The following is a 22,644-nucleotide window of genomic DNA, read 5'->3' on the forward strand; positions in this document are numbered from 1 at the left end:
TGGGGGGGGCCCTCAGCCCAGCCTGCCCCCTCTCACAGTCCGGGAGCCCTCAGTGGATGTCCTACTGACGGCAGCAGAGGCTCGGAGCAGGCGCCATGTGTGTGTCCACTGGGGCCTGCCCCCAGCCACACCACGTAGGCTTGGAGCAGTTGCCCCGTATGTGTATGTGTCCCTGCTGGGGGCCTGCCTGCAGCCGCGTCGGAAGCTTAGAGCAGGCACCCCGTGTGTGTGTGTGTGTGTGTGTGTGTGTGTGTCCCCTGGGGGCCTGCCCCCAGCCACACTGTGGAGGCTTGGAGCAGGCACCCCTTTGTGTTGATCTCTCAGGCTCCTGGCTCTGCCTGTGTGTTGTTCTCTCCCTTGAGCGGCGGCCAGGACAGGCTGGAAGCTTGGGTTCCTCCATCGCCAGGGGCAACCCAAGCCTCCAGCTCCATGGCCGCTGCCATCTTTGTTGGGTTAATTTGCATATCACCCTGATTGGCTGGTAGGTATAGCAGAGTGACACCAATTTGCATGTTTCTCTTTTATTAGTGTAGATGGCAAGGTCCTGGCGCCCTTAACTTTTAATTTTTAAAAGATAAACATGAGGCCCTAACTGGTTTGGCTCAGTGGATAGAGCGTCGGCCTGCAGACTGAAGGTCCCAGGTTCGATTCCAGTCAAGGGCATGTACCTTGTTTGCGGGCACATCCCCAGTAGGGGGTGTGCAGGAGGCAGCTGATCAGTATTTCTCATCGATGTTTCTAACTCTCCCTCTCTCTATAAAAAATCAATGAAATATATTTAAATAAATTATTTTTTTTAAAAAAAGATAAACATGATCCCGGCCAGTGTGGCTCAGTGGTTGAGCATCGACCTATGAACCAGGAGGTCACAGTTCAATTCCCGGTCAGGGCACATGCCGGCTTACGGGCTCTATCCCGTGTGGGGTGTGCAGGAGGCAACCGATCAATGATTCTCTGTCATCACTGATGTTTCTCTCCCTCTCCCTCCTTCTCTGAAATCAATCAAAATCTTTAAAAACAAAGATAGCCCTCGCCGGTTTGGCTAAGTGGATAGAGCATTGGCCTGTAGACCAAAGGGTCCTGGGTTCCATTTCAGTCAAGGGCACATACCTCGTTTGCAGGCTCTTCCTCAGCCCAGGCCCTGGTCAGGGTGTATGCAGGAGGCAACCAATCGATGTGTTACTCTCACATTGATATTTCTCTGTCTTTCCCTCTCTCTTCCACTCTCTGTAAAAATCAATGGAAAAATATCCTCAGGTGAGGATTAAAAGAAAACACGAAATTGTGTGTACATCCACTACAACCATATATGCATGTATTGACTGGAAGGTTGCATTGAAAACGTACTTAATTCTGATAAATGTGGGAAATTGTGCATGATAATCCATCAGAGTTATCATTTAGGTTTAAGATGATTTGAAACAAGACAAAAGTGGTTTATAATGTGACCATTTATCTTCTGAAACTCAAATTCACTTAGTTATACTTTCTGTTGCCATTGTATATGGATTCAATTCAGTTTATCCTGAAACATGTACACTAAAAGGCCCAAAATAAAACAGACCATTTTAATCCCAAATTAGTCACCCTGTCATTTGCTTGGTTGGTCTCTGCACTGTCTCTTCTGCCAACCAACGTGGAGGATCATTTTGATTCCTTCCCCCGATGAAAAACAGCTTGAAAATCCTCTTAGTAAAAATTCAACATCCTATCTTTAGACCTCTTCATCGTGGATAGGTACCCATTGTGCTGCATCCAATGCCTGGCATTCATCTCAGTTTCAGGTCCATGAAACTGGTGAATTAAAACATCCCTTTCACCCTATGATGTGATCCCAGTGCTGTTTGATCTCAAATCCCTGCTGCTTTCAAGCTGGCACTCTGCAAAAGGACTAAAATTTGATTTTGAAGTCATAGGAATTTGCAAGGAAAAGCTAGCCCCCTTTAGGGTTGTGCACCTTTAGGTGCTCTCGTTCATGATTAGCAACTGGTTCTTGTTTGCTTAAGATGTTCCCATCTTCAGATTGATGGAAGGTTGAATTGTGGGTAATGAACTTTAAGTGTGTGTATGTCAGTGACTTTGGCAGGTGAGCTCTCTTGAACAGGTTGGGAGTTGGGAGGGAGGGTGCTTACTTACAAGACATTGATCATTTGGACTTTATTTGGGACAGCGTCTCAATGGGTGATGGTGGCTATTACCTGCGGGGTTGAGCCTCCAGCTGTGATAAGTTCACTGGTAAGCTACTTCAGTGCTGTAATTGGGTGGATGTCTGACTGGTTATTGGAAGGTAAATAGAAAGGAAATTAATGTTAGATTTCATAATTTAAAAGTCCTCAGTATGTAGTAGTCTACCAAGTTCTTCCCTACAAACAGGATTTAGATAATATTTTTAAAGCTACTATGTTTATCCTAGTTGCTTTGCAACGTTTGATGTGTATTTTATAAATTAATACTAAAAGTCAGTGGAGTTTGTGTTTTTTACAGCCATATTTAGGTGTTTTCTCATTTTAAATAGCTCTCTTGGAAATGGTATTTATCCCCAAACCAGTGTTTTCCATGTAATAGAAAACTACTATTTTCTAGTTCATTATAATTATCTACTTCATTATAATCCCAAGGGATGGATAACAAAACTATTTAATACTATTAGTAAAGAAAACTTTAAAAAATTTTTAATCATATAAATAATACATAAATTCATTTTTTAAAAAGGTTCAAGTCCTTTTTGGTCACCAAACATAGTTATGTATACTGTGCTTTGTTATAAAAAAGGAATTAAATTGGCTTAAAATAAGAACAACTATAATTAATCATCTAAGTGGGAACACTTTTGCTAGAGAGTGGGTTTGCTGTTATGCCACAACAGGCACAAAGGAGCTGTCTCAGGTAAGTTGTCAGGTGAGTCATCCTATTAGAGCTACTGTAGTAGAATGGCTTTTAAACATTTTTTGAAACTGTACCCCACAGTCAGAAACGCATTAAACATTGTGATCTAATACACTGGTATGTGTGTGTATGTATATGTGTGTGTGTGCGTGTGTGTGTGTGTGTGTGTGTGTATATATAATTGAAAGTTTCACAAAGTCAATATTACATAAAAAATGCTCTGATTTTCTATTCCATTTTTTTACATGTTTATTTTAAAGATAAACATCCAAACAATTTTAGGATGCATTCTTTGAAAAATGCGTTTGAAGAATTTCGTTTTCCACTTGGGTGATTTGCCAATGGTAAAATATTAGTATATATTTTTCCTAATGGGGGAGATACACTATTGCTTGCTTGCTTTCTTATTTTTGAAATAATTAAACCTAGAAAAGAGCTGCATGGAAAGTATAGTTTATACCCTTAACCCAGATCATACCCACATTTGCTTTATCTCTCTATTTTTCCCTGAAACATTTGAGAATTGTTTGCAAAGATCATAGCCCCTTAACTCCTAAAGGCAAGCATATATTTCCTAAGGACAAGGACATTCTCTCTCCTCTCTCTCTCTTTATTTTTTGTTTGTTGTTGTTGTTGTTAATCCTCACCTGAGGATATTTTCTCCACTGATTTTAGAGAGAGTGGAAGGGAAGGGAAAAGACAGAGATAGAGAAACATTGACATGAGAGAAACACATTTGATTGGTTGCCTCCCGCATGCACCCTGACCAGTGCCCAGGATCAAGTCCACAACCAAGGTAAGTGTCCTTGACTGGAATCAAACCCCGATGACCATTCAGTCCAAGAGGCAAACCAGCTAGGGCAAGGACAGTCTCTTAATACATTCCCTTATACAACCACGGTTCCCCTATCAAGTTAAAACATGTAACGGTTGTGGGCTCGATCCCCAGTAGGGGGCGTCGTGCAGGAGGCAGCTGATTGATGATTCTCTCTCATTGATGTTTCTATCCCTCTCCCTTCCTCTCTGTAAAAATCAATAAAATATATTTTTAAAAAAACATTTAACATACATAAGCCATACTAGAATCTCACCAAGTGTCCCCATAGTGTCCTCTACAGAAATGTTTCCCTTGACCCAGGATCTAATCCAGAATCACATATCACATCTCTTTGGTCTCCTTTAATGTAGAATAATCCCTCATCTCTTTTTTAAATCTTTCATAATACTGACATTTAAAAAAAAAAATAGACATTGTTTTGTAAGCTGCCCATCCATTTGGGTTTGTTTCCTTAGCATTAGATTTAAGTTGTGTATTCTGGGCCAGAATAGTACGTTTATGGTGTTACATCCTCATTGTACCATGTCAGAAAACACATTATGTCACTTTACTTTCATATTGTTGAAGTTAAATTCTTTATTTTTAAAAAATGTATTCGTTTGAGAGAGACAGCGAGAAACATTGCTTTGTTCTTCCACTTATTTATGTATTCATCGATTGACTCTTGTGTGTGCCCTGGCCGGGGTCAAACCGGAAACCTTGGCGTGTGGGGACGATGCTCTAACCAACTGAGCTGCTCCTCCAGGGCCAAGCACTTTCTTTTTTTTTTTTTTTTTTTTTTTTTTTTTTTTTTTTTTTATTGCTTAAAGTATTACAAAGGGTATTACATATGTGTCTATTTTATCCCCCCGCCCTAGACAGTCCCCTAGCCTCCCCTATCCCCCCATGTCTTATGTCCACTGGTTATACTTCTATGCATGCATACAAGTCCTTTAGTTGATCTCTTACCCCCCTACCTCCTGCCCCGCAACCCTCCCCGGCCTTCCTGCTGCAGTTTGACAATCTGTTTGAGGCAGCTCTGCCTCTGTATCTATTATTGTTCAAAAGTTTATAATGGTCTCTATTATCCATGAATGAGTGAGATCATGTGGTATTTTTCCTTCATTGACTGGCTTATTTCACTTAGCATAATGCTCTCCAGTTCCATCCATGACGTTGCAAATGGTAAGAGTTCCTTCCTTTTTAGAGCAGCATAGTATTCCATCGTGTAGATGTACCACAGTTTTCTAATCCATTCATCTACTGATGGGCACTTAGGCTGTTTCCAGATCTTAGCTATGGTGAATTGTGCTGCTATGAACATAGGGGTGCATATATCCTTTCTGATTGGTGTTTCTGGTTTCTTGGGATATATTCCTAGAAGTGGGATCACAGGGTCAAATGGGAGTTCCATTTTCAGTTTTTTAAGGAAACTCCATACTGTCTTCCATAGTGGCTGCACCAGTCTGCATTCCCACCAGCAGTGCACAAGTGTTCCTTTTTCTCCACATCCTCTCCAGCACTTGTCGTTTGTTGATTTGTTGATGATAGCCAGTCTGACAGGTGTGAGATGGTACCTCATTGTTGTTTTGATTTGCATCTCTCGGATGATTAGTGACTTTGAGCATGTTTTCATATGTCTCTTGGCTTTCTGAATGTCCTCTTTTGAAAGGTGTCTATTTAGGTCCTTTGCCCATTTTTTGATTGGATTGTTTATCTTCCTTTTGTTAAGTTGTATGAGTTCCCTATAAATTTTGGAGATTAGGCCCTTATCGGATATGACATTGGCAAATATGTTTTCCCACACAGTGGGTTTTCTCGTTGTTTTGTTGATGGTTTCTTTTGCTGTGCAGAAGCTTTTTATTTTGATGTAGTCCCATTTGTTCATTTTCTCTTTAGTTTCAAGTGCCCTAGGAGCTGTATCAGTGAAGAAATTGCTTCGGCATATGTCTGAGATTTTGTTGCCTTTGGATTCCTCTAGAATTTTTATGGTTTCCTGTCGTACATATAAGTCCTTTATCCATTTTGAGTTTATTTTTGTGTATGGTGTAAGTTGGTGGTCTAGTTTCATTTTCTTGCATATATCTGTCCAATTTTCCCAGCACAATTTATTGAAGAGACTATCTTGGCTCCATTGTATGTTCTTGCCTCCTTTGTCAAATATTAATTGAGCATATTGGTTCGGGCCGATTTCTGGGCTCTCTATTCTATTCCATTGATCTATATGCCTATTCTTGTGCCAGTACCAGGCAGTTTTGAGAACAGTGGCTTTGTAATACATCTTGATATCTGGTATTGAGATCCCACCTACTTTGGTCTTTTTCAGGATCCAAGCACTTTCTGATGGGGAAAACTTTGTATTCTTATAAGTTGTCCATTATTCTAATTATTCTTATGCTGACAAACATCAGAATTTGTTCTACATTCTCAATTGTTTTGTAAGCAGTAGAAAATGGTGAAATGGAATGAGTATTTTTTTAAAATATATGTTTTCATGGATTTTAGAGAGAGACAGAGAGAGAGAAACATCGATCGGCTGCCTCCTGATGCCCCCTACTGGGGACTGAACCTGCAATCTGGACATGTACCCTGACTGGGAATGGAACCGTGACCTCCTGGTTCATAGGTCAATGCTCAACCACTGACCCACACCAGCCAGGCTTTAATTAGATTGTTTTATGTTGAGTTATATGAGTTCTTTGTATATTTTGAACATTAACCCCGTTTGGAAATATTTGCAAATATTTTCTTTCATCCCGTAGGTTGCCATTTTGTCCTGTTGGTGGTGTCCTTCTCTGTGCAAAAGATTTTTGGTTTGATGACATCCCATTTGTTTATTTTGCTTTTGCTGCCTTTGCCTGAGAAAATATAGCCAAAAAAAATTGCTGAGACCAATGTCAGAAAGTTTACTGCCTCTGTTTTCTTCTGGGAGTTTTGTGACTTCAGGTCTTACATTTAAGTCTTTAATTCCTCTTTAGGTTATTTTGTACATGGTGTAAGCAGGTGGTGCCGTTTCAGTTTTTGCATGTATCTGTCCAGTTTTTTTTAGCACCATTTATTGAAGAGATGGCCTTTTCCCCTTGTATAGTCTTACCTCCTTTGTCCTAGATGAGTTGTCTGTGTAAGCCCGGTGAACCATCCTGATTTGTAAAACAACACATGTGACAGACCACATGGACCCGTAGACCACAGCTGGCCTGCCGGCTACCAGATGGTCTCGGCCATCGCTGGTCTCCGAAGCTCGGACCACACACTGTCAAGTGGCTAATTCCCTGCTGTGAATCCAGTCCCTCGACAGTGGCTGTGACGGTTGCACAGGTAATGTGTACAAAGCACTTGGGGCCTGAGGACTGATGAGCGCTCAGTGAACGTGAGCTGTTCTGTCCCCTTTGCCAGACGACTGAGGGCCAAAGGGACTGGCCAAGGCAGTTTCCTAACTCCAGTGACTCCGGGATGCTGTCCCCAGACCGCAGCCCCTGGCTGCCTGTTAGCAATGCAGACGCTCAGGCCCCACCTCGGCCCCACTGAACAGAATCGCTGCTGAAGGCGTCCGGCGTGGTGCATGCTAACAAGATTTCCCCCGGCGCTTCCCATGCCCGTGAAAGTTAGGGGAGGTCTCAAATCCAGCTTGCTTTTCTGTGTCTCTCACTCTCTCTCGCTTTAAAAAATTTTACTTATGTAACAGTGTTGTTTTCTAATTAACCTGAGAGAGAGCGAGAAAGAGAAACATTGATTTGTTGTTCCATTTATTTATGCCGTCATTGGTTGACTCTTGTATGTGCCCTGACTGGAGAGCGAACCTTGGTGTATCAAGGACAGCTGAGCTACCCAGCCAGGGCTCTGCCCTTCACTCTTAGCAGAACTGCTTTCATGAGCATGCTTATCCTTTCTTCTAGGATTCGTAAAGATGTAAGAAAAGCCTTCACGTAATTACCTGCCATTTACTGTTCTGTCAACTCACTCGGCCGAAGTCATCTTCAGTCTCCAGCCCCCTGTGCAGAGGGTCACACTGCCCGAGTCAGTAGAATCTGACTTATCGGAGTTGCACTTTGGATGAAATACTGTGCCCCCCCCCCCACCCCCCACCCCCCCCCCCCCCCCCCCCCCGCCCCTGCCGCCAAATCATTATAGGTGTGCAGAAAATAAGCCTCTGAAAACTCCAGGCTTCATTTTTGTGCTGGCTTATCTGCCCCCCCAAAAAGGAGGAGAAAGGCTAGAATTGGACTAATAGTACAACCCACAGATGGTATCAGTGTCGCATTCCTGTCCCATTCCGTCTCCTAGCAATGCATCAGGCTTGGACAAGGAAGTCGCATTCACGGCATTGTTTGCGACTGAGACCTGGAGCAGGCTGCGCTCAGATGAAACCGGCGCTGTGCCGACAGGACGTTGGCGCTCTGTTCCCAGGCTTTCCGCCCCGCCCGCCCTCGCGCTAGCCTTACATCTACAGTCAGTCGTAAGTTGCCTATCGGGTTTTCTCTAACGTTCCCAGAGGCCCTCAGCTGCTGTCTCAGGCATGTACCCTGGTGACTCAGGCAGAACTCTGTATGCTCAGTGACTCAGAAACTAAATCATTAACCTGGTAAATTCCTGAGGAGCACGGGTGAAGGAAGCTCGGAGGAGAGGGCGTTAGAATGTGAGCCTCCAATAATGTCAGTGACCACAAACGCATGACACAGCGATCCCGAGCCGTGTGGCTTCTCAGGTGGACCTGGGACTGACCTTGGGATCCCCTGGAATCAGAAAGAATCTCCCATCACTCACTCTCACGGCAATGATCTACACACGGTAACCTACAAAGAATATAGATTTCATACCTTTGAATCTCTATCTGGTAAAGCAGAAAAACATGGGAAGGATTCTTGGCTTAAAAACACACATATACACAACTTCTAACTAGTTGATTTTAAATTGGGAATATGCATCTACACATACGTACACACACACACACACACACACACACACACACACACACACACACACATCCACGTCTGCTCTGCCTGAATGTGAAATTAAACTGGTGCACCCATACACAAAACCCCAGACAATACTTGAAAAATGATTGTGAGCGAATCTCACCCCAAAACGGCCATGGTAATGATTTTTCAGTCGCCCCGCGGGAGGCAACAGTAACTCCTTTGCAACAAAACCTTTGCAATTCAGTTGTGACCCATGAGGGCTTCTCTAGTGAGCTGCCCCGCCCCCACCCCCTGGGCGCCTGGGCTGGTGTTCACAGGGCCCATGCCCAGTGGGCCTGGCATGTGCCTCCAACAGCCGAGCGCACGGGGCCAGGGGAGCGGGAGGAAATAAACGGTAAAGGGAGGGGCGCCAGGAGAGGAGGCAGGGTGGCTGGGAAGGTGGCCAAATGGCTCAAGGCTGAACGGGCGACATCAGCTCCTGACAGCTCCTCAAATGCCCTCCCGTCCTTTCCCACTCGCTGCATGGAGACCAGGGGGGACAACAGCCCTTTGCCCGGGCGTCACCGAGAATCACCAACATTCGTTCCTAAAACAGCGAGTTAGGTAGAGCAGAGTGCCCGTGATGTTGAGGGCTGGCACATTTGAGGCCGAAGGTGAGATCGCCATGCCATCCGCTCATCTGGGTATGAAGTTCAAGTTCAGCTTGCCAAGTCGACCCCTCATTTTCATCATGGTTAGTTTTTCCACTTCAGAAGGGTTTGGGTTTGAAAGTTTGTGGCTGTCCTAGGGGGAAGGAACGATGACAAGACTGTAATGCTTATGATGGGGGTATGTTCTTCTGTTCCTCTTTTAGCCATGGGGAGACAAATAACGGTTAAGGATGGATAAAATATTTAACAGTGGCCATGCATAATTTATTCCTGAGCCGATGCCCGTTTCCAGCCCAACGGTTCGCTCGCAATTAGAGCTTCTCAGAACATCGAACCCCCCGTCTCCTTGGCAAGCTGACATTGTGCTTATTTTTACTCTTTCCTCCCCCAAGGCTCATGGTCTCTACACCCTCCTGTCGAAGTCCTCCTTCCTTGATGTTGTTTTCATCAGCAGGCAGCAAGAGCAAAAAGTGTAAGCAGCTTGTCCACATACAGATTCGTTTCTGGGCTCAGGGTTTACTCTGAGCTTCAGAGCCATACTCGGAAAGGAGAAAAATATTTGTGTGTAGAAATGCTGCTGATGAAAAGTAGGCTGTGTATGTGTCCAGTGGAGTAATATATGATTTCAGAAGACATTTTAGGGGGAAAAGTATATACAAGAAAAAAGCCACCACCTCCAAACATCACTGTTCGGAGATAACCACTCGTGTTTTTTGGTCCCTGTGCATATCACGCTTTATTACCTAATGCATATTTGGACAAAGGCAGGGCCACAGCCTCCATGTAAATTATTCTGAAGTTTGCGTTCTTCAGAGGAGAATATACTGTGAATGTCTTTGCTCTGCGTTTCTCACGGCTTCATCGCATCACTGTACAGACGAACCAGCGTTTTCTGTCACCCACCCCCTACCGTAAGCTGCTTCCATTTTTTTTTTCCATGACTACAAACAGTGCTGTGATGAAGTTTTTAAACACATCCTTCTGTACTTTGCAACCTACCTGAGTGCCCATCAGTGGAGGAATGCATAAGCAAACTGTGGCACCCCCATAAAATGGAATATTATTGGGTTGCCAAAAGGAATGAAACACTGACATACACTACAACGTGGATGAGCCTTGAAGACTGAGGGAAAGAACTCGGACACCAATGTTACATAGTGTAGGGAAGAGAAAACTCTACAAGAACAGAAAGTATTCGTGGCTGGGAGTGGAGGGGGATGGGAGTAATGGCTAAGGAGTGGTGGGGGAGTCTCTTTTTTGGGTGATAAAAATGTTCTAAAGTTGATTGTGGTGCTGGGTGTACAAATCTGTGAACATACGTTGATGGTTTGAGGATTGCATCATTCTCTAAATATAGTTTACCATTGAGTTGTGCACTTTACATAGGTGACTTATATGGTGTATGAGTCATATCGTAATGCTCTGTACAGGTTGACCTTTTACCCAAAGCAGAAACCCTGTCTGTCCTACCCCCATGCCAACCCTCTACCCAAAGCAGAAAATCATCTATACCATCAGCATGTGCCAGGAACCGTCTGGGCGGTGGCAGTCCGACTCTGCTTGAATTGTCCCATCCGTGGGGACTCGCTACTTGGAGAGCCTGTCTGGTCAGGAGTCTGGGTACGGTTACCGGGTCCTTGGCTCAGGGCCTCTTTTCCCCCAACAACTCAGCAGAAATTCATTGGTGGGGTGACACCTGGCATGAGGTTTATCTCACATAATTCAGGCTTTCTCCAAGCAAAACAGCTCCAGCTCCGTCACACTGTCATCAGATGACATGACTTTATTGTCCGTTTGTCTCACATTTATTGAATGCCTACTTGGTGACAAATACCTTGCCTGGCAGTTTAATCGATTTTATTATTTATATGGCCATCTAATCTACCCTCCCTGAAAACATTCACCTTTGTCAGTATTCCACTTATAATGTAATACGTACCTTTTGAGCACTTTCTGCCAGTGTTTAGGGTGCTTTATGTAGATTATCTCGTTGAATCTTTTCAGCAAACATAGTGAAGTTGTATTATGCCACTTTACTGATGAGGAAATTCAGGCCAGAGAAGTTAAGTAACTTCGCCAAGGTCACACAGCCGTGGTACGTCATGAGTGAGGAGCCACATTTCAAGCTCAGACGGTTTGACTTCAGAGTCCCTGTATTAGCCACTGTGCATTGCTCCCTCCCAGAGCTACCCTCTGTACCCAGCAGGGGGCACCCAGGGCCCAGAGGACATTTCACTTTCACTTCTTTGTACAGAATTTTGTATTTTTTAGTTAAAGCACCTTCACTCTCATTTACTTTTTAGCAGGTGCGTTATCTCATTGCCTTAAGTTGGACTCAAAGCCGATTTAAAAATTCTCTGTCATGTGAATTGCTGAAGACAGGATTTCTCACATGCTCACTAAGAAAATGTTTTTTTTTCCTTTGGCTAAGTTTCATTGTGTTTGCTTTTGGTCACTGTTGAAACCAGAGGCCTCCCTCAGCTTTTTGTTCGCTGCTGCTATGCAGGTTTCACTGAGGGCAGTATCTCCTTTGTGGAGTGCCTACTGTCTACATAACACCGAGCCACGTGCTCCAAGGACAGGAAAGGGCCTTCGAGGCCTCGTGAAACAGAGGCACGGTTTCCTGAAGCAAGAAAGCAGATCTATCCACGTGTCCCAAATCGCCTGCAGGACACTGTTCTCACTAAGGCACTTACCTACCTTCTAACATCTTCTGACAGATGCCGATCCAGCTCAGTGGGATAGAACAGAGCAAGTCTGGGCGTTCTTTTTCTCTCCCGTCAATTCAGCAGAGATTCACTGCCAGGGCAAAACCTGAGCCGAATGGCACGAGGTTGTGTCAGGCCTGTGTTCAGCTCATGTGGGGTGAATGGACACACCGTTTGCTGAGAGACACTAAGTTTGCTGACAGGTTGCTGCCCGCCCTAGAGGTGTTAACACTGTAAAACACAGAGTTCTCACTTAGGCACGTCTGTCCCCAGTGGTTCTGCATTAGGGGTGCTGGACGGCAGTGCTCAGGGGCGCTGTGAGCACTTGTGAGCATCTGTGGGAAGCACTCAGCTCAGACTCGGAACCTCAGTCCTGCCCCTCAGACCTCCTTGTGCTGGGCAGTATTTTCCATCCCGTATCTGTTTATTTTTGTTTGTTTTGTTGTTGTTGTTGTTGTTTTTGTTCATCCTCACCCGAGGTAATTTCGATTGATTTTTGATAGAAAGAGTGGAAGGGAGGAGGAGAGACAGAGAGAAAGAAATGTCCATGTGAGAGAGACACATCCATTGGTTGCCTCCTACACGTGCCCCGATGGGGTCTGGGATTGAGCCTGCAACTGAGAAATGTGCCCTTGACCGGAATCGAACCTGAGACCTTTCAGTCCATTGGCCGATGCTCTATCCATTTATCCATTGAGCCAAATTGGCTAGGGCTGTTTATTTTTTTAACATGTTTATTTTATTGATTTTTTTTTTTTAGAGAGAGAGAGAGGAAGCGAGAGGGGTAGAGAGATAGAAACATCACTGATTGGCTGCCTGCTGGGAATTAAGCCTGAAACCCCGGGCATGTGCCCTGACCGGGAATCAAACCAACGATCTCTTGGTTCATGGGTCGATGCTCAACCACTGAGCTACACTGACCGGGCCATTCAGCATCTGTTTAGAGGCGCCCACATTTCAGTAGCTGGGAGGGGCAAGCACTCCTCTCTCCTCTTTCTTCTCAAGACCAAAGCTAGACGTTGACATGGATGGAACAGTTTGAACCTTGACCCTTGGCCTCCTGCTTGCAAAGCTGCAGGCCGGTTCTGCGGCTCTGTCGCGGAAGGGGGAGGAGCAGAGAAAAACTGGTCAAATTACTCGGGAGAACTGCAAGCTTCCCTTTACAGGGAACCAACAGCAAGGGGTGCTGTGGCTGCCTCCTGGACTTCGTGACGGTTTCAGAATCGTGATGGAAACATGCATTAAAACCTGGTTCCCCACCATGCTTCTGTGCCGATGGGCTGCGTTCTGAATGTCGCTAGCGGGGAAACAGCGAGGCTGAGCCGGAGAGCGGCTTCACATTTGAGAGACACGTGTGCTTTGAGGATTCGGTGCAGAGGCCGCCTCCGGGACTCCTGTATCAGTCTCCCCAAAACATGCGCCAGGCATTTCCTTTGTCCTCCAGGGACTTTCTGTCCGGTCATGAAATGACAACTTAGCAGAAGGGGGACGGGGGGGGGGCGGGGGCGGAAGGCAAGCTTACAGGGCATATCTGTTTGGAGGTCAGAAAAAGGCTGTTGAAAAGAGACCTTGAAGGCCAGTGGCGGGCAGGAGGGCGGTCAGCTCCGGGCAGCAGGGGCATCCAGACGGGAAAAGATGGATGTAGATGTGGAGCCGGGCAGACCTGGGCATGTTCAGGGGACCACAGAGCCAGCTATCTTCAGGGACCAACAGGCCAGTGGGGGACGGGGCCAGGTGGGGAAGACGGGGGCAAACCGGGCAGCTTCTTACCTGGCCACGTGTTATTAGGCCAGGGGCAGGCCCACTACTTCCTGATCCCTCCTTCCTTTTCGAGAGAAGCCACAAGTCTGAACGTCCGTGTGAACCACAGACTGAATGGCTTATAAACAGCAGGCATTTACTGTTGACAGTTCTGGAGGCTGGCAAGTCCAAGACCATGGCACTGGCAGGCTCAGTGTCTGGTGAGAACCCGCTTCCTGGTTGCAGACAGACACCTTGTCACTGTCCTCACATAGCAGAAGGTGGCGGGGGGGGGGGGGGGGGCGGGATTTTGGGGCCTCTTATATAAGGGCCTTAATCTCATTCATAAGGGCTCCACCCTCATGGCCTGATCACCTCCCAAGGCCCCCACCTCCTAATCCCATCACTCAGGGAGGGGTGCAGTTCAATATATTAATCCGGGGGCGTGCACACATTCAGTCCATAGCAGCAGGCAGCGTGGCAGGGCCAGGACTTGGGAGAGACTAGCAGAAGCCCAGGGCACTTAATGCAAGGAGACCCTCAGTCCCGGGGGCCCACCCTGAGGGGTAGACCCCTCACAGTTTGTATGCTAAGTGCCTCCTCTCTGGGCTCCCATTTGCAAGTTAGTAGGGTTCAAAGAGAAAAGCAGTGAGAGATATATTGGCAAGATAGGGCTAGGTCTTTGAACTTCACTGGGTGGGCACTGGGGAGCCACTGAAGATTTATGATGACCATCATGTGGAGGGCAGTGAAAAGGTGGGCTGGTGAGGGCTTTCCTAACAGGCCAGGCTGGAGCTGGGGAGGCGGCCTCAGGAACCATTGGTTATCTTGTACGGAGGTTCTAGAATCAGATTGTCCCAGTTCAAATCCTGACTTTTCCAGTTACTAGGTATGATCCTGGGCAAGCAATTACGCTCTCCATGTCTCAGTTTCTTTATCTGTAAAATGGGCATCATAGTAGGGCCTGCCTACCTCACAAAGTGGTGAATTTCAATGAGGTCCTCTATGTGAAAAGTTGAGAACAGTGCCTGGCACACAGTAGGCCCTCGGAACACATTAGCAGTGAGAACTGATGTAGAGGCCAAAGGACCAGCAGATCCCCAGCACCCACGAGGTAAGCAAGCACGGGAACAGTGCAGGTTAGAAGCCCCTGTGGGAGCTTTTAAACCTCCCCAAACCAAAGCCCTGCCCCAGACCAATTAAACCAGTCTCTAGGGTGGGGTCTGGGTATTGTTTTCTGGAAGTTTCCCAGGAGTTCAATGTGCAGCTGAGCTAGGGAATCACTGCTAATCTAGAACCTTGTGTGCCTGGGGCCTGGGGCAGAGAACTGACCTTGAAAAGACACAGACAGGCAACCATTTTGCAGCAGGAGGTGAAGCCAGATGGAGTGGGGGAGGAAGGGTGTGTGACCGCAGGGCCCAGCTGGGGGCGTCTAGGGTTCCTGGGGGCCTTGAGGGCCTGGCTGTCACCGGCACCCCACCCCCAGGCTGGGATGAAGGCCGCCACCTGTACCCTGGGAGGACTACCGAGGAGGAGGCCTGAGCAGCAGCTCTGAGCTGGGCTTGGGCGCCAGGGGGAGCTCGTGGGGACAGCCAGGGCTCCATCCCCGCAGCTGGTTCAAACTGGTTTGGGCAGGGTGCGGCCCAGGCCGGCTGCATTCCGGGCCTCAGGCTTGCAGCCTGCCTCACGGTCTCCCCAAGATCTGGGGGCCCCGGGCAGGGCGCTGGGGCTTGGGCCCAGTACACTGAGAGGCCGGGAGATTTTTATAAATTCAGTTCTCTTTGTTTAAAATCATTGTTTTGGCCTCCCATGGGGGTCCCTAGCCAATGCCCGCAGGAAGAGGGAGCTCCCTAAGTAAGGGTCACTCTCAGACTTCCGTGTGCATGGGCCGCAACTGCAGAGCATGTAGAACGCAGGTGCCCCGCTCCCCAAAGATGCTGAGGCAGAAAGTTGGGACATGGCTCCGGGCATCAGTATTCTTAGCAAACTGTGTCTAAGGCACACTGGCACTCACACATTTAGGGGGGAAAGACTAGAAACAACAGGACTGTTGGCTAGCCAACTGCGCCCAGGAATCACGGGGGTGCTTGGGAAGAGAGCAGATCACTTCCCCAGACACCCCTCTCCAGGGACAGGGTCTCTGGGCACTCCCTACTTTCAGCTAACATCCCAGCTTTTTGTTTTGTTTTGTTTTTAATTAGTAATTTGGGGCATTTAAACATTATAACCAATAGCAGCAGGAGAAAGAAAATGTTATAACTATAATTGAACCCCCCTCTCATACCCTTCCCCAATTTACCCCCACCGCAAAGCACCCACTTTCCTAACTGTGGCACAGCTTTATGCTCTCACTCCATATGTCTGTATCCATAAACAATATATAGCGTGCTTTCACATGTTTTTAAAACTTTATGTTAATGGCAGGGTGCCCTACCGAGCCTTCTGTATCTCTCTCTCTCTCTCTCTCTCTCTCTCTCTCTCTCTCTCTCTCTCTCTCTGTGTGTTATGCTTTTGAGATTCATCCATCAGGGGAAGTTTGCTGAGCTCAGTCCTATTGGGCTAATCTGAGGCCATTTCTGGGTTTTTCCATGGGAGAGCCCCAGCCAGCCTGAAGGGGTGAGGGTCTGCCCTCCATCCCTCGGGTCGGGGTGGGGGTGGGGGGGTGGGAGGGTGGGGGGGCGCGGTTAATGTGTGGAAGGGCTCTGAGCAGGAAGGTCAGGACAGTAATGAATGGCTAAGCACAGGTTCAGTGAGTTCCTAGCAAATCCTTTTTCTAAGCACCTGAGGCCCAAATCTTTGCCAAGAATTTTCCAGAAAATGACTCTGGCCTGAAGGCCTGAATGTTTGGGTGGGAAGTGGAGAAATCAGCAGTGGGCAGCGGGAACTGTGCAGTGACAAATCACCCAGAAGGCAGACCAAGCATGTGCTGCCACCCCCTCCCTACCCAGGGTCATCCGATAAAATATAAATTCAGATTGAATGGGAGGGGGGAGGGGTGGCCTGTCTATTTATTCGAAACTCTAAGCCCAGCCAAAATTTTTTAAAACGAATTTAATCTTTTAAAGGAAAAGTCATCATAGGAAAAATTAGAACTCCAGGCTTCCCCATATCTCTTCACCTCGCTTAGTACTTTCTTCATTAGCATTGCTTTGGGGGCTGCACCCCACCCTCCCCAGCCTCTAAAGCAGCGGTTCTCAACCTGTGGGCCGCGACCCCTTTGGGGGTAGAACGACCCTTTCACAGGGGTCGCCTAAGACCATCGGAAAACACATATAATTACATATTGTTTTCGTGATTAATCACTATGCTTTAATTATGTTCAATTTGTAACAATGAAATTGGGGGTCACCACAAGATGAGGAGCTGTATGAAAGGGTCGCGGCAGTAGGAAGGTTGAGAACCCCTGCTAAAGGGTCTAGACAAGCGTCCTATGAGTGATGGGGGGTGGGAGGGGGGGTCATATGTGTGCGCTGAAGAATTATGCCGGGAGCTTATGTTAAAAGCTGCTCGGGGAGGAGGAGGACCGCCACACCCGCATTCCTAACTTCCAGGACTCCCCGCCTGGCGCCAAGCAGATGCTGGAGGAGGCCGGGCCTTGGGGGCTGGGCTGGGGTGGGGGCTTTGGTCTTTAAATGAAAGGATCTTTTAGGATAGCTGTTTCCTATCCGGAATGCACGCTGGGTCACCCCAGGAGGTTTAAAAACTACCGGTGCCCAAGCCCCACCCGCCACGGATTCGGGCTGAATCTGTCTAAGGTGAGGCCTGCAGCCTGGCTTCCCGGCTTCTGAAAGCTCCCCACGGCGTCCCAAAGCGCTGCGGGGACGGAACCACTGCTCCCCGGATTCCCATGAAAAAGGGCCCTTTAGGCCTCGGATGTTTGTTGAAGTCACCTGGCGCACTTCAACACTGACGTCCAGGTGTCAACCGAGACTGCGTGTGGCCCGCACTTGGGAAGTTTGATGAGCCCGGGAGATCGCAATCCGCCGGAGTGTGAGAATCTCCTGTTTACCCGCCGTGCGAGGCCGGGCGCAGTAGCAACGCGCGCCACTGGGTGGCGCTGCCCACTCGGCCCGGCGCTTCGGAGGCGTGGGCCGCTGCGCGCACCTGACCTGCCTCCGCCAGGCTGGCCGCGGGGCATGCAGCCGGCCGGGGGCGGGGCTCCGAGGCCGGGTCGCGGTGACGGGCTCCCGGGCTGCCTCCGCCAGCGGGACCCCGCCAGCCCCCCGATGCTGCTTGTGGACGCCGACCGGCCGGAGCCCATGCGCAGCGGGGCTCGCGAGCTTGCGCTCGTCCTGACCCCCGAGCCCGGGGCCGAGGTAGGGGACGGGGATGGAGGTGCAGGAGGCAGGTCTCGGTTGGGGCGGGGGGGAGGGGGGTCTGCGGCCCGCGCGCCCTGGGGGAGAAGTGGACGGGTGCGGGGCCCCCAGCGCGCTGGTACCCCGACCCAAACTCTCGGCTTCGCATCCTCTCTCGCACGCGGCGCAGGAGCTCCCGACAGGAGTAGGGGCGCGAGGGGTCCCCTTTTTTTGCAAAGCGGTGACTCCCTCCCTGGTGCTACCCAGAGATGCGCGGCACGTTGCGCCCGCTTTCTCTTCCAGCCGATCCCCCGCCCACTCTCCGCCCCCCCCCCCCCGCGCCGCCCGCACCCCTTACGCCGACCCCCCCCCCCCCTTGGTACCCACTCGGCTCCCTTCCCCTTAGGCCTCCCAGCTCCGGCCGGGACATCGGACCCAGGCGGCTGGGAGCTGCTGCCCTTTCCTGGGGAGGACGACCCCTGCCAGGCCCGGGGCAGCTCTGCTCGGAGCTGTGCGCCAGGTGCTGGGAGGAGGCGGGCAGGCTGCGGCGGTGCGGGACGCTCCGGCCTCGGTCCTGTCTGTTGCTAGGAGGGAACATACTTCGTCTCTGCCTGTACTTTCTATTTTAAACGCACAGAATAAACAGTAGGTCTAAAACTAGACCCTTCTTCATCGGAAGCCAGTCTGTTGACGGTGCTGTGAAAAAGTTACTTGCCCAAGTTCACCAGGAGTTATTTAGGTCGGCCTAGAAGTTCTACTCCTTCCCTTTTTAAATCTCAAAAGCAGTACAGAAGTATATAAAGGGTGAGCGCCCGCCCCCTTTTCTCTCCCACCCGGACCCTAGATCCCTGAGATCACCACCAGTAAGTTTGGTGTGCACCATCGCACACAGTAATGATGCATTTACAAATGTGGGTCTGCATATACATGGTAATATGTGTTCCTTTTTCTAAATCTCCACTCGATACTGTCCTGCAACTTGCTTTTCTTTACTTGAAACAGCGGACAAATGGGGAGTGACCGCTAATGACATGGGTACAGCGTGATGAAAATGTTCTGCAATTAGTGGTGATGGTTGCACAACTTTAAGAATTTTCCAAAAACCACTGAGTTGCACACTTTTAAAAGGCTGAATTTTATGGTATGCGAATGATCTCTCAAAAAAATATTTTGTTAATCCTCACCCAAGGATATGCTTTCTCCACTGATTTTTAGAGAGAGAGTGGAAGGGAGGGGGAGAAATAGAGAGAGAGAGAAACATTGATGCGAGAGAGACACAGCTGTTGGTTGCCCCCGGCCCACTCCGAGACCAGCATTGTCAACCAAGGTACTTGCCTGACGCTTCAGTCCGCGGGCCAATGCTCTAACCACTGAGAAACCGGCGAGGGCTGATACCTCAATTTTTAAAAACAGCATGTCCAGTAGAAATTGAGTCTGAGCCACAAATGTGCGCCATCCATGTAATTTTAAATGTTCTGGACCCACATAATAAAGGGAAAGGAAACAGGCGTGATTGGTTTCAGTTACTTAAAATAATGGTGTAGCCAGTATATCATTTCAACATGTCATCAATGTAAAAAAAATTTAATGAGATTTTTGCATTTTGAAATCAGGTTTTTAATATTGAACTCACAATACATCTCAGTTGTGACCAGCCCACATTTAAGTATTGCATAGTCATCTGAAGCGGGTAGGGGAGAGTGTAGGTCTGCATGATTCTTTGCCTTCCTAGTATCCCACGTTCAATGACAATTATTCCTATTTCCTGGGCACATACTATGCAGCTGTGTGCCGAACTCCGTTCGTGGATTGTGGCATTGCATCCTGGCAGCGACCCAGTGGCTGGGAGGCGGTTATGCCGATTTTATAGCTGGGAAGACTGAGGCCCTTGCAGAATAAGGGGCGTCTATGGAGGTACTGTAACTTAGGACCCATGCCCCAGGGGTGGGCAGGGAGGTTGTCTGCAGACTTTTACTGGCTTGAGCCACCTGAGTGTCTTTTTGTGCTTTCTCTCCTTGCTCTCAGCGGTGAGATGTCCCTGTGCCCGGTGGCTGAACCTCCGCTTCGTTTGGTCTCTATTAGGGAAAGCTTTCAAGAGGAGCTGCGTGTGCTAACTTCATTTTCTCACTCAGGCTGTCTTTAACTGAGACACGGGTTGGCTCGCAGTCGTTCGTAAGGGCCTTAACGAAGAGCCCAACTCCCGTAGCTCTGTGCGGCAATGAGCCCACTCAGAGCGCTTGCTTGCTGAAGTTTATTCACCAAAAGAAGCAGAAATTACCCGAGTTGAGTCATCTGCAGCCTCTACTTACAGCTAATTCTTCAGCAAGTCCCTGAGCCGGGCTGTTTGCAGGTGGGCAACTGAGTGGGAGAAGGGAGGTCTGGTTTGGGAACTGGCCTGGGCAGCAGGCCCCGCCCCCACTGGCCTTCTCCTGAGTCCACTTTTGGCTTTTAAAGGGAGCAGTGGGAGTTTCAGCCCAGCCCAGCCCAGTCTGAGTGTCCTGCGGTTCCTGGTGAAGTGTACCTGCTTCATGGAACACCTTGAACTCCTACCATATGCCAGACACTGAGGATACCGCAGCGGTGAAACACACAGGGTCCTGCTCTCTTAGGACAGGAAACATGAACACACAAAAGCTGTAAATTGTGATGAAAGCTGTGGGAATGTAACATGGGGTGATGTGATAGCGGGCATCTATCTGTGTGCCTGGGAGGCAAGGGGCGGGGAAGGCCTCTCTGAGAAAGCCAAGACCTGTGGTAACCACGGAGGAATGTGCTGGGAGGAAGGACAGAGGTCCAGGATCTAGGTGGGTGACTGGCCAAGGGACCCTGGGCTTGTCTGGGCGAGATCAGGGAGGGCTTCCACGAGGCAGTGTCATTGTAGGCTGAGCCCTGAAGCATGAGTAGGAGTTGGCTGAGAGGGAGGAGAAAAATATTGCAGGCAGAAGGACCAGAAGGTGCAAAGGCCCTGGGTGGGTGAAGCAGGTGTTGTCGGGACGGAAGAGCAGCAGCAGAAGGGGGCAGTGGCAGGTGTGGCTGGTGAGGAGGCAGGAGCCGGGCCAGCCCTTGGCAATGGCTCACAAGATGCAGGGGCTGCTGAGGGGCCGAGTGCTGAGATTGGTGGAAGGTGAGGGTTTTACTGTTTCCAGTGCCCTTCGGGGTTTCTGTCCAACCAGCTGTTGTGTGTTTTACTGTCTCTCTGTTTCTGGTTTGAGCTTCCTCTTTGGGGGGAAGTTTCAAGGGGGCTCTCCGGAAGCTGCATCAAGGTGGCAGGGAGAGAGGGAGAGGTTTGCTCTTGGGTGCTCTGTCACTTACAAGGGGGAGCTCAGGGCCCTCCCACATGGCTGAGCATGGATACTCCCATGAATTTCTGGTCTTTCAGAATTCCATTGGGCTCCTGCAGTACACAGATGGGTTGATGGCCTAGATCAGTGGTTCTCAACCTTCTAGCCCTTTCATACAGTTCCTCATGTTGTGACTCAACCATAAAATTATTTTCATTGCTACTTCATAACTGTAATGTTGCTACTGTTATGAATCGTAATGTAAATATCTGATATGCAGGATGGTCTTAGGCGACCCCTGTGAAAGGATCGTTTGACCCCAAAGGGGTCGCGACCCACATGTTGAGAACCGCTGGCCTAGATGGAAGGAGATGAAGCCAGCCCTTTCTCACACGCAGGATCTTTGCGGAATGAGCAGAGGATGATGGCGGAGAAAGCACCTGGGTCCTTTAACCACACATGGATTAGATCAGGGATTGATGTAGTTGCTTCAAACCAGAGAGGGCTTTTTAAATGGAGAATTATTATCTTAAGAAAACCCGAGTTTCTTGTTTATTTAAAATAATGAAGAGTCTGGTAATCCTAGGTCCATGTTTCCCAGTTGCAGCCCCCTGTTTGCCACAGTCCCCACTTTTCCCTATTGTCTCCCCATGCTGAAGCTGGTGTCAGTTACCATTTGCCCTGGTGCTTGAACTTGTATTTTTCTGTAGTCGTGATAAGAGGAGAGGGAACTATTTCTCCAAACCACGTGTCTGGACTAAAGTCGGAAACCATGAATTAGCCAAAGATGCCCTTGAGTTGTAAGAAAAACGTAGACGAGGCTGTTTCTGTGTGGAAGCCAAGAATATTTTATTGAGTCCAACCTGCAAACACCGTGCGCCCGTGGGAAGCCCCTCCCCCAGGCGTCCTGTCCTTGTGCCTCGGGGTCCCTTTGGGCATCAGTCTTCACACGGTCAGACTGGAAGGCGGTGGGTGGAGCCGGGCACAGTCTGCTCTGCCTCAAGCTGTAGTTCTGTATGCATTTGTTCCTCGGGTCTTTATGGCAGACCTGCTGTGTGCTGGGCACTGCGCTGGGCTCCTGGGAGAGGCCAGGGAGACAGGTGCGGTGCCTGCCCTCAGGGCTGGCCTAGCAGTCAGATGAGCAGACTAGTAACGATCAGTAACTGAACACCAGGAGACAGCTGAGGGCTGGGATGGAGACGCAGGGAGGACTGGAAGGTGCGACAGGGCACAGGTCCAGAGAGAGGAGGAGCTGCCCGGTGGGAGGACTCGGTGATCCAGGGGGAGTGTGGGCAGGGCCATACCAGGCCTGGGGTGAGGGGGTGGAGACCGGATCCGATTCTGGGGT

At 48.8% G+C, this 22,644-nt stretch overlaps 1 protein-coding gene across 3 annotated transcripts in view; it reads left to right on the top strand.

Annotated features, from left to right (window-relative positions):
- The first annotated feature begins 17,417 nt into the window (after window positions 1-17,417).
- BCAS4 (breast carcinoma amplified sequence 4) overlaps window positions 17,418-22,644 on the top strand; it is a 53,422-nt gene continuing 48,195 nt past the window's right edge. Inside the window, exon 1 of one of the 3 annotated variants that reach the window (XM_036323433.1) lies at window positions 17,418-18,036. In XM_036323433.1, coding sequence (XP_036179326.1) covers window positions 17,680-18,036 — 357 coding nt within the window. In that variant the 5' untranslated portion in view covers window positions 17,418-17,679. The remainder of the gene's footprint in view (window positions 18,037-22,644) is intronic. The other 2 variants (XM_036323432.1, XM_036323431.1) reach the window with 2 other exon arrangements.

Source organism: Myotis myotis, unplaced genomic scaffold (genome assembly GCF_014108235.1).
Source record: "Myotis myotis isolate mMyoMyo1 unplaced genomic scaffold, mMyoMyo1.p scaffold_m19_p_9, whole genome shotgun sequence".
Classification (NCBI taxonomy): domain Eukaryota; kingdom Metazoa; phylum Chordata; class Mammalia; order Chiroptera; family Vespertilionidae; genus Myotis; species Myotis myotis.